This window comes from Tauraco erythrolophus, chromosome 5 (genome assembly GCF_009769465.1).
Source record: "Tauraco erythrolophus isolate bTauEry1 chromosome 5, bTauEry1.pri, whole genome shotgun sequence".
NCBI classification, from domain to species: Eukaryota; Metazoa; Chordata; class Aves; order Musophagiformes; family Musophagidae; genus Tauraco; species Tauraco erythrolophus.
In genome coordinates this window covers 47,330,467-47,344,934 of record NC_141469.1, presented here as the reverse complement: position 1 = coordinate 47,344,934, position 14,468 = coordinate 47,330,467, and the positions used below count along the sequence as shown (strand labels likewise).

The following is a 14,468-nucleotide window of genomic DNA, read 5'->3' as shown; positions in this document are numbered from 1 at the left end:
CTCCTCTGCTGACTTTGACAGACTGGAGAAAAACTGTCCTAGTAAGGGCTGGAGCTAAGGTTTTGCCCTCAATGGTTTTTATGCATTTATCCAAATAGGACTAAGAGACAAAAAAATGACACGGAGGGACACTGAAGCTCAGTGGGAACAGCTTCTTTTCTGAAGAGTTCTAGCCCTCTTCCAGAGACTGCTTTGCACTTTTTATTCTTTAACCTCTTTCATCCCCTTGAGCTTGCATTTTTAGCTTGCAGTGGTGATTTTGAAAGAGGCTCAGGAAGTGGCGACTTCAAGAATACCCCTGAGCACATGGGTCAGAGCACGTTCTGGGGAAGTGAGAATCAAGCACAATGGTTGTCCCCTTGCTAAACCAGAAGAAGGTAAAAAGCTGTTTCTCACCTCCAGGGTAAACTTGTCAACAACTCAATTATGATGAACAGATGGGCAGACAACAACTTCTCTGTCTTTTGAACTGAAATATAAGCTGTCTTTGTCCATGTCAGGAACGGGAATGGTGTGAACAGGCTGAGTGAATCAGGCCCCCTCCCAAAACAACGAGAAGTGTTGGCACTTCCCTGTTTCCAAGCACACCACTGTAGGGCTTAGGCACCCAGCAGCTCAACATGCAACGCTTCTAGGCATATGCTGGGACGTTTGCCGGGCAATTCAGCTACCCGGGCCAACCAACAGGGACTACACTTTAGAGAGCTGCCCCTCCATTCGTTATAAACAGTAGCACTAAGGAAAACTTCTTCAGGAGCAGAAGGAAGCTCCTCGGTCCAAAAGAAAGATCCTAGCTCCGCTGAGGCAATTCTAGCATCCACAACCCTGGGCAGCTGATAGACTGAACTGCTGTCTGGAGTCCAAGTGCCTAAATGACATCTCAGTCCATTTTAGGCACCGTCACAGATGATGGAGCATGGGCTTCACTACACAGGACATTGTTTGGTTGCAGAAACAGATCTGCTCGTACTTTTTTGGGAGCACAAATTTTTTTTATTTCACCCACTGGTTATGAAAAGCCCAGAGAGAAAGAAAAAAAAAAGAGAATGGACACAGTTTAGATGAACTAAGTACCCACAAAAACATAAACCTTATTATGACACTATTATTCCAATAAGAATCCCTTTGATTAAATATTATTCGAGCTATTCTTCCATTTGAAATCACTATGAAAATATTCTATCTGTTGAAGCATGACAAACTCATTTTTAAGCCTACCGTACATTGCAGTCACTGTGCTTACATGCTACTGTAAATATGGATATTCAGGAAACATCATGTCTTCCAGTTTGTCAGCAACTTATACAGACACATTTTCAAGTGAAACCTATTTCTGTGCACAGCTTTTCTCACAGAAGTTCCTTGCTTATTACTGCCCATGCACACAAATGGCAGAACTTGCACACACATATGGATTCATACATGAATTCTATGTGCATGTAGTTCCTGGATAAAATTTACTTTAATAATGGTTTAAAATTAAAAACTCCTCCCATTAATCCTGAACCTATTAATACTATTCCTAATACACAACTGATACCTGTTCTGAATAACCTTACAACAAAAACTTGTATGCCTTTAAAGAGACAAAGATGTAAATAAAAATAGTAATGCATTCCAGAAGATATTTCTACTAAAAAAATGTTCCGATTGCTTACTGGAAACACTTGATAAAGTACAGATGTGTATATTTAATTTGGCAGGGGGGTTGTTCAGCTTTTGTTGTTCTCGTTTTGGTTTTTTACACAGGTATTTCTAGATGCTGATGCAACATCAACAAAAACAGAATAACTTTTGTACTCCCAGACTTTCCAGTTAGGCAATTACTACTGTAGTATTAGCATCCACTTTGATGTTAAAAATACATTTAAAATGTCTCACAGACAATCGTATTTTTTACAAGGAAATCACCAAATTTAATACACACAGAATGAAGACACGTCACTATTAGACACTTGCAAAGTGAAACAGTACTCAATTTGCTCCATTTAAAAAGCCATAAAGGAAGAAACACTTTTAATCCAGTAGATGTTGAAAAAAGTAAAGGCGTTTCCTGCAAAATTACAGTATTAGCTATGTGTAAGTACAGATTGAACTACAACGTTGTATTTTCCCCTTCAATAGATCACAGTTAAGTCTGCAAAATTACCAAACACACAGCTGGTCTTAATGCACAGTCCTTTATATGCAACTTCCATCAATATCGGGAGAATTTTAAAATGGAGTAAGAACTGGTCAACGTATCATAAAATAACCACTAAAAAGCCACCAGATTTTGGAATAAACCCAGAAATATTTAGTAGTCAGCTGTAATTAGATTTGAAATATCAGTAGTTGCCCAGTTCCCACCTTCTCTGTGCTCTTCTGAAGGGTTTAGCACGAAGTTCTGAATCACAAAGCAACTTCGTACAAGGTACTATGTTTTAAAATCACAGAATCCACAGCAATTAAAATGTGTGAGAGTCAAAAGACATAAACTGGGTATGCTGAGAAGACATATTTAAAAATTGTACCTTAACTTCCCTTTAAAACATCATATACTGCTCAGTAGAATTCTTAATCTGCGTTTCTCAAATCCTGTGTCTTCTTTTTGCAGGTTCAAAAAAGGATTAATTCCACACAAAAATTTTCTTGGAAACATACTGACAAAACCACTTGCTGTAAATTGAGACCATTTCTAATAAAAATATCATCCTTCAAAAGATTACAAAATACTGTTGAAGTTCAAAAAGTTGAGCTGTAATCTGACACCTCAGTTTCTATATTCCTCTTCTCAACAACCCTTCAATTCAGCATGACCTTCAGGCAGCCTGGTTTTACTTCTGCGAACCTGTGAAACAAGAAAAGATGAAGCTTCAACATGAAAGCTATGTGCAATGTTCTCTCGTCCAGCCCTCATCAAACATATGGAAAGTGATAAGGTTCTCAATCAAGTATGTGTGCATGTGAGAGTCAGGAAATCGGCATCATGCCCTCTGGATGTGACAGTGAAGCAGGATTTTACACAGTGTGGAGAGGGGAAGAGCTGGAAACAGCAGGAACTAAGAGGAAGATTTTTTTAAAAAGAAAAAAAAAAGCTGCCCAATATTCTTCGTTATGTTCATTCTGCTCCTCTCTTCCTGCTCCCCTTTCATTCCCTCTTTTAAAACAGATTTTCTCCCTTGTGTTCTGCAGAAAGTAGGAAGGAAATGAGAAGGGGAGTCTTTGCTACTTCTGAGCCCCACCTTCACAGTCACCTTCATACACTCCTGTAAAGAAAAAGCAGCAAACTCACTGATGCCAGCCTAGACTTGCTAAATAGCTGTTCCACATAAGAAGCTGAGCACTAAAGCAGGTATTGGAGAACTATAAACAGCAGGATTAACAACTTTTCACAGTAAAACTAGCAACCTTGAATGGAAATATGCAATTAAACTATGTTAGATAAGTTTAATTCATAGTGTTTTCACCGATCTCAGAGGAAAGGATCTAACATTTAACAGGTGCCCCATATAAGATGGTTTTGTGTCACACAATTGCATTGGATTTATGAAACAGCAGACCTACTTTAATCTGAAACAGCAGACTTGCCTTCATTTGTTTAGTAGTTTAACAGTATTCTAAAACTAACTTCGATTTTCAGTTAGTTAAATGTGGGTTACGAAAAAAAAAAGTATCAGTAACAAAAATCTAAACTCACCTGAAGTTGTGGCTTGTGAGGTATCTGATAGCTGCTGGTCTGATGCGAGCAACTCCTCCCTGACTATGGCTTCCTCTTCCCGTGATAACACAGAGATATGGTTTACCACCAGTCTGCTGGTACTCTGTAACAGCAGGGATTGTAACGGTTAAAATTTTCCCTCAGCAGAGACTTGGCGTTCAGTGTAACCTTTTCATCCATCTTCTGAAAACTCTCACTACTGATTTAGAACTTTGCTTTCCCATGCTGGCTATGCATCTTTTACATACACACGGCCATTCTTCCCCTCTTCTGAAAAAACACAGTCAAGCTTTTTAAATCTAGATTGCTTGCAATATGCATGTTGTGATCATGACAAAATCCTTCTAATTTCATAGTAGCTTTACTGTTTCTGTCATCTAATCTTCACTTGGAATATGCACCCTGCGATGCAAATTACAATTGCAAAATTAAGACGCGGGTGCAATTTAGTTAATTTTTAAGTGACACTTCCCTCTATTGGTTTATGTTTTATCTTAAATTAATGTGAATAAACAGATAACATTTATTGGATAAAGAAAGGAAGAAGAACTGTGTGGATTTCTAAGTCACACTTATTTGGACTAACTTCTGCCACGGTGGAGCACCTGAATGAACAGATCAACACATCACATGAGCTTTATTAGGGCATCCAGCCCTGACGACTAAAGAAATTGCTCGTCCCAGAGATCGCAAGAACCCAAATTGTTGATGAGTTTGAAAAAGAGGAAAAAACAAAAATGAAACTGGATTCTTACAATGAGCCAAGATTTGCCAGTTCAAGATGACATCTTTCCTCAACGACCCTCTCTCTCTCAACTTTATTTGGGTTTTATATTAGGTTACTTTTAATTCTGCCAGTACTAAGTACCCGATATTGATCCTTTTCCTATGTATGCACACTGAAATGAACTTTTTTTTTTAGATTTCAATGAATGGACTGAACAGAGAGCTTCTACCATCATTACATGACTCCTGATGTAAGTGCAGCTCAGGAAATTTAGCTCTAAAAAGCATTAGGTTACAGCTTAAAGTACACAAACATCATTTTAGGAATAGCACAAGATATTGCAATTTAATTATCTCTGATGCATACTGAAAGAAAAGGATTATCTAAGGCCGTACTGAACACTTCTGTTTCTACTGTGTGGAGTAGCTGTCTCAAAAAAATTAGCTTTGTGCAGCCATACCTTGCGTAAGAAATACTTATTACAAAAGCATTGCCAGTGTGTTTAAATTTATAGGGTAAACTAATAACGCAGAAAATGTATCTCTTTACAGCAAGAACACTCACGAAGTACTTGAACACTCCACTGGGAGAAAAAACAAGCCCTCTAGCAAAATTGCACAAAATGACATCTATGGAAGCAGCAGTATTCTGATCTCAGGAGATCCTGCTGACAAACTGATACGGAAGTTACTAAAAGGTAGCTCAAATCACACACTTTCATGTAAAAGTTGAAGACAAATCATTGTGGTTAGAATTCCAACATAATTATTCTTCTTTATAGATTATAAAAGCAACATAGTTCTGACAAAGCAATGCAAAGATAACACAAATGTTTGCATTACCACCTCTGTTAAAAACGCCAGGAAGGACAGACCACGTCTTCAATTAAAAACAAAAGTAAAGGATAAAACACAAAGAAAAGGAAGATTCACAAAGCAGCACAAGGCAGAGGGGCAAGACAGAGAGCAAAAAGAATCATTGCCATGTCAAAGAAAAACAATTCCATAGGGGAACTTTGAAAATAAAAGGACACAAAAGCCAGTTGTTTTTACATGTTATTACATTACATTCATTCCCTCTGATATTGCCATATATAGTGATTTTAGTAGAAAACGAGAAGAATAACTTTTAGGGGGAAAGAACTATTAGCTTACTCCTACCTTCACTTTTTTCCTGCAGCACTCTGGACAACTGATTCACAGCTTCATCCACATGGAGACCATGCAGATCCAACACGTTCATAGGCAGCAAGGAAGTATTTACTTTCTCAAAGATTTGCACAGCGGCAGCATGGTTGGCCTCTTTCATCTTCTGCTCATGAAGGCGACCCTTTATTCATAAGCACAGCAACTATTACACGCCGAGACATAATCTAAGCTCCCACTGGCCGTTGGGTTCAAAATGACAGTACTGGCAGGGTGCTTTTAGCTCTCAGTTTGAAGCAGTAAAATTTATAATCGCAACAGAACTTCTGCAAAAGGCTCAGTGAGACCTACTCTCAAGGAGACTTCACGAAATCTGTTCTTAAGAAACTACTCAAAGCTGGCACAAAGAAAAAATTTTACAAAAGCCTTTTACAAGAAAGAAAAAAAGCCAGAAAACACACAAAACCATAAGGTCTTTACATAAGCTAAAAACTTACACTCCATGCTGATTTTCAGATTTATTATCCTAACAATAGAATTTTACTTTCTGAAAGTATTTTGATAAATATTTAATGAAACAATGTCAAAGAAACTACCCAACAGTCCAAGAAAAACCTGCTCAGTGTTATAGTTGAGGTTAATTATTCCAAACACATTCCCTAAAAATCAGAGAAGCCAAGGGCAAACACTCTTTTTTAAAATAGTTGCCTATTATGTCTCCTAATACTTTGGACAGATCTTTTATGACTGACAAGGTCAATACAGTCTCTGTTGGAATTAAGAGTAAGGAGCAGTACAGGGTTATTCACATTACACAGTGAACAAGTACGAGCTATTTCCCATGGAACCTTGCAGTGATAAGATCTGAGAGACTGAAGCAACAAATTACGTCTTTGAAGATCTGCAGGCACAGTCTGAAAAGGAATGGAAGACTTAACTCTGGGTATTGAACTGACAAGGGTTCAAGAGAACAGAAGTGACAGTCTTACACATTCTTAAAATGGATCATCTAAAGTGTATCAGCATCGGACCAGAGACACCAGCCCCGTTAACTCTCACTTGCAGAGGATTCCCAAGACAGGCTAAGGCCACCAAGCATAAAGTATTTTTCATGAATAAAGGTAGCTTAGTTTGCCTTTTTATTACCTAAAAGAAAATATGGAATAAATTTCCAGTTTGTACTTGTTATGGCTAAGAACATAAGTAAGACAGGACTTGAAATTACATTTCTATTTAAAACCATGCAGACCTTTCTTTAGAATCTCTCCAAATTTCAAGAATATAAAAACCAAGAACACAAAGAGTTCATTATAAAGACTGATAATCAATATTTCCTACATGCATAGTAATAATCTAGAGTGATACGTTATACCCATTGCGTGAAATTTTTTTAAGATCATAAGCAAATTCAAGTGATTCATTATTACATTTTTGTTCCGTCATAATGCAATTCACAGTTTACAATTAAATGCTTCTATAATGTGAATTCTTACCAAATTTTTATATACTATTAGATCAGGGAAAAGCTACAGCCTTGGAAAATATTTTAACAGAATTTTTTAAGAATGATGTGAACAAAAGGGTCTCATGTGAAGGTACCAAGAGACCGACATACAGGAACAGTTACAAGAACAGTTGTTACTTATAATCAAGAATATGACCAACAGCAATGATTAACAGTAATTAAACCGGTATATACCAAGAAATGTGCTTGAATCAAGACCAGAGAGCCTGTGCTCCAAGGCCAGAGCACACAAGACTGATCAGCAGCAGATCTACACTCCAAAACCAGATGGATGGCAAAAAGCATGGCATACCACACGTCATTTATCCCAACCCGAGACAGGCTGTAGCCATAAAGATAGCGAGAATAAGGAAACAAAGACAGCAGGCAGCAATCCTGCCCAAGATTTATGGAGGATGAAGTAAGCAAGATTCTGAGGCAAAAGATCACATCTTAATATCCGACTCCTAAAAAGTACAAAAGCTGTGTCTAAAAACAGTTCATCACCAATTAAGAAGAACCCAAGTGACATACGGAGGATTCTAAAACCAATGTTTGTTGCAGGCCCTGTCACACATGAGTGAACCTGGTCAGACCACATGGACACACACCTTGGTCCTTACAAGTATGTGGATGCAAGAGTGAGACCTGTGAGAAAACCAGCGTGTGTGACTAAGCACTATCACCTCTCATGAGGTCTTCTGCTGAATTTGGTTACATCAGCTTCCTGTATCAGCATCACTACCAGTGAAAGGGAGTTCACCTGAAAGGCCATTCTCAATATAACACTTACACAGAGAACATTAGTTGAGCGAATTTATCAACTCTAGTAGGCACAATGTTTTTCTTATCATTTCCAATTCAGAAATTGAAGTACTTCTCTACATTCAGGCAAAAAGCACAGTATTTACATTTACCTGATGTGCATAAAATGCTGCCACAGGCTTCATACCCATGCGATAGGCCTCCCCAGCCTTTCTCAAACATTCCTGTCTCTTTTGCTGGTGACAAAAAGCTTCTGCTCTTAAATCATCATATTGTGGATACTCAAGTTCTTGAAATCTTTCACTCAAAGGATCATCCTCTTCCTTACTTTTTTTTGCCTGTAGGGATTTGCAATGTTGAAGCTAAGTATGCATTGTAGGGTGTTTTCATTAACATAGCTTTGGGTATGTTTGTAACTACTATTTAAAAAAAAAAAAAAATACCTTCTTCTCCCGATTCTTTGCAGCACTGTAGGAAGAAACAACTTCATTTTGCTGAACACTTTCTTGAGCTATAACTGTTTTTACAGGATCTGCCTCCAGAACACAGTTCAGAAACTGTTCAGTTTGTTCTAAAGAGTAGCTGTAAAGGATAAGTAAAATCCATGACTTTACAAATACATTAATAGCTGCTACATTTATTAAAATACATATTACAAACCTTGATATTGTTACAGAAATAGATGACAATGGAAATAAAGCACTGGAATGAAATTTTCCACCTCATCACAAAAAGGCTTACAAACTCACTGTACTGCATTACTGGCATCAACACGCATGTCTTGTTCGATTGAAACATAATTGAGAGGCACTTGAATATTAAAAGGACAATGAAATACTAAAGTAAACTGCTTTCCACCTTAATCAAACAGACATTAGTTTAGCAGTAAACACTCCTTTTTGAGCTGGGTAAGTTACTTCATCTTAAATCTTCTCCGGTCAGGGTTAGATTTTATAAACTAGTTTAAAACTAGCTCAGTTTTCCAAAACCATTATGCAGAAAAATCCTTGTATTTCCAGTCAAGCTTTGTTATTAAATTTAATGAAACAAGAATAGGACATCAGTTGCCATTAGATTTCTAATAAGCCCTCTTTCTTATTATTCTTGCTGTTCAGTAAGCAGACAACAGGAAGACTGATCAAAAGTAAAGATAGATTTTGGGAAAGGCAACACTATGAAGAGAATTTAGAATGTGAAAAATAAGAGATGGTGAAATGTTTGAGGTACAGAGATGGATGAAGGACATATTTTAAACATCGCACAAGGAAAGATTTTGATAACGACCTGGACAAGCAGAAAGACTGACAAGTAGGCATGCAAACCCATATGTAGAGACAGACATTCAATTGGCCAAGGACGAAAAAAGAAGTTTCTCTTGGAAAAAAGTTCAGTTCTTAGGAATTTGATTTAAGAAGGTAGCCACATATCCCAGAAATATAATGCAGAAGACAGAAAGAAAATGTCAGCAGGAAGAGATGGAGAGATGGCTCATTCCTTCAGAGCTGCTGTAGTAACCAGGCAAGTACTCCCAGCTAACATCAGGTGATGGTAGTTTTCCTCTTGGGCAGATGTCGTTTTCTGTGAACCCACTATCACCACCCACCACTTGATTTAAACCTCAGCTCTACAGCAAACGTACACAGTTCCGACAGTCAGTTAGAGGTCAATAGCCAGAGACATTCTTCTGCCAATGAGAGAAACTGTCTACTCCCCAAAAAAAGAAACAAGTCTACACATAGAGTTGTTATGCCGTTTTCAAAGGTCAGCTAGTTTTGCCTGTATTTAGATCTACAAAAAGTGTGCTAGTTTGGAAAAAGCCATTCTTTAGCAGTATCTTAACTCTTAATATTTAAGACAGTAACTGTGCACTATAGAGTGTTACCGAGTATCATTTTTACAAAGAACTTTTAAGATTTCTTACTTGTTGTCCTTGAAGACATCCATTAAGAAATTTTGATTAATAGTCGGAAACATCTCAAAAAGTTGCTTCTCCTTTAGTTTAGCAGCACAGTCTTTTCTAGCCATAGAAGGAACACGATTCTACCCAGAAGACAAAGGAAAAATATTACAATTTCTTGATTAGAACAAAATATAGTAACAGTAACTGTTATTTGTTAAGATTTAAAAAAACATCTACTCAGTAGGTATGCACCCACAGCAACGACAACATGCCAGCATCAGCCTGCCACACGGATTTGATGAGAATAAAATGGGGACAGGTGAGTTGTATTATACACCACTGTAATACTCTGCAGTCATTTGATGTGACTCAGCTGGAGCTCCCTCATAACTTGGACAAAGCAAAAGGAGGTTTGTTGGTTGTTTTTTTTTTTTTATGAGAAATTTAAGTTTTGGAATGTATACTCTGCTAGTCTATCTAGTTCAATGATAAGCTTGTTCAAAGTCCACCTCTCTATTCTATACTGAGGGCGTGGGGTTGAAACAACATTTTATTATTAATCAGCGTAAACAATTTTGGTTTGGTGTATCTGAATTTGTACTGCAATAAATATTCCTATCTGTAAAGTCATGCTGAGAAGAAAAGATAATTATAGCCCAGAATAATCGGACTGATAATTCCCATAGACAGATTTAAGAAAAAACTTTTTAAAAAGTGGTCAAAACCAAGCCAAGCTCCATGAACCCAAACTGAAAATAAAGCTGCGGACATCACAGTTGTTATTATCAGTATGCCATATACATGCAGTTCAAAGAAAGAATCCACAAGCCATTCTTTCAAAGCACAGGCTGATCTATCCAACTTTCTATACCAGTAGACACAAAACTCCTCTTTTTTTAGGACAGCTACTTATCAGAGACAAACAAAAATGTCTGTTCCCAACAAGCGTCGGGCAGTAGAGGGCAGTACCGTGCACACACCGAACAGACGGTGTGTAAGGGAAGGGTGTGGAAGACAGAATTAATAAATATCTTTTTTAAAAATTACTATTTTTCTGACAAGTGGGTACAGAAACCTGTTTGAGAATAACCTCAAGTACTACTTTTAATGTCTCATCTGTTAGAAATATTGTGAGTTCTCCTTACAAAAAAATACTAAAGTTATTTCAATTCACTTCTGAACAAACAAGGCATGGAGCTAATTAAGAACTTTTTTTTGATACCGCTTTCCCAATAAAAAATGTGGGAAATCACACTGATCTTTGGCTGTAGCTGCGCAATCAAAAAACAATTCAACCGAACACAAACGCTAACCTGTATAGTGAAATGCACCGTGATCTGTTTGTGAAACAATCAAAACATTACAGTTTACAATCAGATGTATATTTTTTAGGGAGCAACACCTATCACAAGAAAACTCCTGTATGACAGTAATCGACAGTACTAATTGGCATTTGTCTCACGAACTCAGGCTGTAATCAGCAGCACAAAGATGAGTCACTAGGTAAGACATATCCTGTTTCATCAATGGTAATTAAATTAATCTACATAAAAAAACTGGTGCTATCCGTACCAGGTCCTGCTTCTTCTGCATAGCTATTTCTTCGGAAATTATTTGTCTGAGAGAAACTTTCTGAATCTGAGCATTCCAGTGATCCATAAAAGGAAAAACATCTGACGTTGCTGGTTTTTTAGTCTGTAAGTCATTAGATGAGCCTGAAACCCAGCTCATTTTTTTCTTCTGTATTTTACAGTCTGCATTCTGAGATAACAGCATTTCTGAGTCATCTGTATCTATCTGCTGAATCACAGTAGGACCTTCAAAAGCAATGAAAATGAGGTGACAAATAAAACAATTACTAGCTTATTTATACAAGTAAAGCCAAAATAATTAAGTTTTTCAACCTAGATTGTTTGGGTTTCATTAAAACAATATTATTAATGCTAAACCAGAAAACAACACATTGTTTTCACCCTCCTCATTTCTATTTTCCAAAGACTGTCTGATCATCTTTATCTATTTCATAAAACAAAAGCAAAACCATCAGACTCCCTCGCCAAATTTTCAAGTGCCAAGACATATTTTACAGCTTTAAACTACCTTGCACATACCTTAAGTGGGGAGGTTTGTTTGCTATCATAACAGAATTATTGACTCGAGTGTTTACATGTTTACCTGCCTTTCCTCTAACAACTTAAGGACAGATGTTTAACAATCTTGTTTTATGCTTCTACAAGTTAATGTTAACAGAACCGTTTGGTCATTCGTGTTGAGAGTTTGCACCCGCATTGCAATCCAAGTCTTCACCCAGGTCCCAGGCAAGAGTAGTGGGGTTTTGCTGTAGAGGGACATTTCTTCTGGGAACTGAATGAAAACTAGATTGTCAGAGATTTTAACACTTTTTGAACAAGGATACCCATCTTCCGGCTACAATCAATTCCTCTAACAAGGACAACAATGAATGTTGTGTTCCTGACCTCCCTCCCTCACTTGTACAAATCTTACTCTGCCAGTAAATCAGTAATTCTCTGGCCACACCTCTTCTTGCCACAGAGATTACAGAAGTCCTACGAAACAGCTGTCTGATCCAGAGCTTCTCTAAATTCTCTGAAGTACACAAAATGATATGGTTTTCACTTGCATCTACCTGGGAATAATGATTCTGCTTATAATTAATGCCTTTCCCCCCAACACACCTCTGTAAGAGAATGCTAAATGGAACTCAGGGCAATAATAGCTTAGTAATGCTATTAATAGCATTAATAATAATAGCTTAATAAATGAATCCATCATTTTTCAATAGACAGAATATTTGCAACCTTACTGAAGTTTCAAGGAATTAAATATTTTTATAATGAGAATTAAGTATTTTTACAATAAGGAGAAATACATGACATACCTTCTGCAGGCAACTTACATGATTCATCTCTCCTCTGACGCTTCTAAATAAAAATAGTAAAACCATGAATGTTATAAGTAAACTATAAATTTTTCAGCAAAACTTCGTAAGAGTTAGCTTCTAAGTAAACCAGCCTCAAAATAAGCTTCTAAGTAAACTAGCCTCAAAATAATGTCCTGCAGTATCTCTCAAATATTGGATATTTTAAAAGAAATATAGTTAAGAAAAATAATTACGAAGTGAAGTTTAAAAGACAGAACTATCTTTCCAAAAAACACATCAAACTACAGGAACATGCCCCAGTGCTAAGATTTCATACCCTTTTAAAAAAAAAAAAAATTTTTGCCAAAAAGTTTCATAAGGCTATGAAGGAACAGAGGTTAGAGAACTCTTCTCAATTAATGTACATGAGATGTTTTGTATACATAATTATTCATACAAGAACTATTTTTACACATCAAAAAGCCAGTAATGTTTTTTGGCCCGTGGAATTTTTGATCAATGTTGTCATGAAATTGTGCATTATGATCATTCTTTTTTAGGAATCTTGGTTTCATGATGAGACACTGCAGTTGATGATGACATGCAGTTTCATCATCTCTTAAACTGTCTTTCAACAGCTCGGAGGATTATGACATGCCGACATGCTCCAGGCGTTTTACGAACTGCTGTTGTATTTTATCGTTGTTCTCATGGAGATACTTCTATCTTATGCATTTAGACCAACGCATAAGGAGACAAACGGACTGACAAAGCGCAAGCATGCCACACCGTATCATAAGCAAGAAATCTACTAACCAAAATAGATTCTTTCCATTTTTCATGAATAACTTTCGCCAAATTCAGATCAATATGAACCACACAATCCTCAACCGTTAGCGATCCTTATGGGAGAAAGAAAATACATTCATTAACGCATTCTATAAAAACTAATCTAAGCAATTAAAGTACAGTAGCCTAGACTTGTTAATTTGAACTCCGGAGATTCTGCACAAACTGCCATGCCTGAAAAAAACTTCAGCAACTGTCAAGTTTAAAAAAAAAAAAGCGTTCTACACAGAATTCATTATCTGCTGTTCAAAAAACTCAGAAAGGGTAGGAAAAAACAAGTTAACATTAACTGTATCTTGTTGACATATGACTACTTGAACAACTACATTTCCCCTCCTTTCTTCTGTTTTTCTTCTACTCCCTATTATCCACATGCAATTGCTTTTCTGTAATACAACACACTCACCACTGCCCAACAGCAGTCACATCCCTCCTCTAACACACGAACTCAGACAAGCAAACTTCAAGTATTCCCTCTAACTCTAAAGGAAACAGCAGGAATTATCATGGTATCCTAATGATGTATCTTTTCCCTAAAAGATATTTCTGATATTGTTTCTCACTCTTTCAAAACTAAAAGGGCAAGAAGTACATGTACCAATTAAAAAGGCAGCGCACATCACTAAAAGGACACCTTTCTGCTATCAAAAACAAACTCTTCTTTTTTGGAGGAGGTAGGCATGGAAGGCAAAGAGGCCAGCAGTCAAAGCTACCAATAAATTGGGTATCGCAGGTTTAACATCAAGAAATCTTCAGGAAAAAAAAAAAAGAAAGTAAACAAACAAGCTATACAGTCATCGTATTTTCTTTTTTTCCTTTTTCTATCAGCCTTTAACTTCTGTGATGCATGTTCAAGCTGCTTATGGCTTCCTTCATCATAGTCTCTCAGCAGACTAGTCTGCTTTCACCTTTTAAGTACAGCCACACTTAATCTTCTCTCTAAACCATTCATCTTCTCCTTCCCCGATTTAACTGATGCCTAAAGCTTTCTTTTTGC

The 14,468-nt window shown here is 37.0% G+C and overlaps 1 protein-coding gene across 5 annotated transcripts in view; it reads right to left on the bottom strand.

The window, feature by feature from the left end:
• Nucleotides 1–2,233: 2,233 nt before the first annotated feature.
• The window catches only part of N4BP2 (NEDD4 binding protein 2), a 38,214-nt gene continuing 25,979 nt past the window's right edge, over nt 2,234–14,468 (bottom strand). For 2 of the 5 annotated variants that reach the window (XM_086612607.1, XM_086612608.1), the window contains exons 11-19: nt 13,439–13,524; nt 12,641–12,683; nt 11,314–11,558; nt 9,763–9,881; nt 8,285–8,423; nt 7,994–8,203; nt 5,588–5,756; nt 3,680–3,803; nt 2,234–2,830 (exon numbers count right to left, since the gene is read on the bottom strand). In XM_086612607.1, coding sequence (XP_086468733.1) covers nt 2,785–2,830; nt 3,680–3,803; nt 5,588–5,756; nt 7,994–8,203; nt 8,285–8,423; nt 9,763–9,881; nt 11,314–11,558; nt 12,641–12,683; nt 13,439–13,524 — 1,181 coding nt within the window. In that variant the 3' untranslated portion in view covers nt 2,234–2,784. Of the gene's footprint in view, nt 2,831–3,679; nt 3,804–5,587; nt 5,757–7,993; nt 8,204–8,284; nt 8,424–9,762; nt 9,882–11,054; nt 11,079–11,313; nt 11,559–12,640; nt 12,684–13,438; nt 13,525–14,468 lie in introns of those variants that run through there. The other 3 variants (XM_086612610.1, XM_086612609.1, XM_086612611.1) reach the window with 3 other exon arrangements.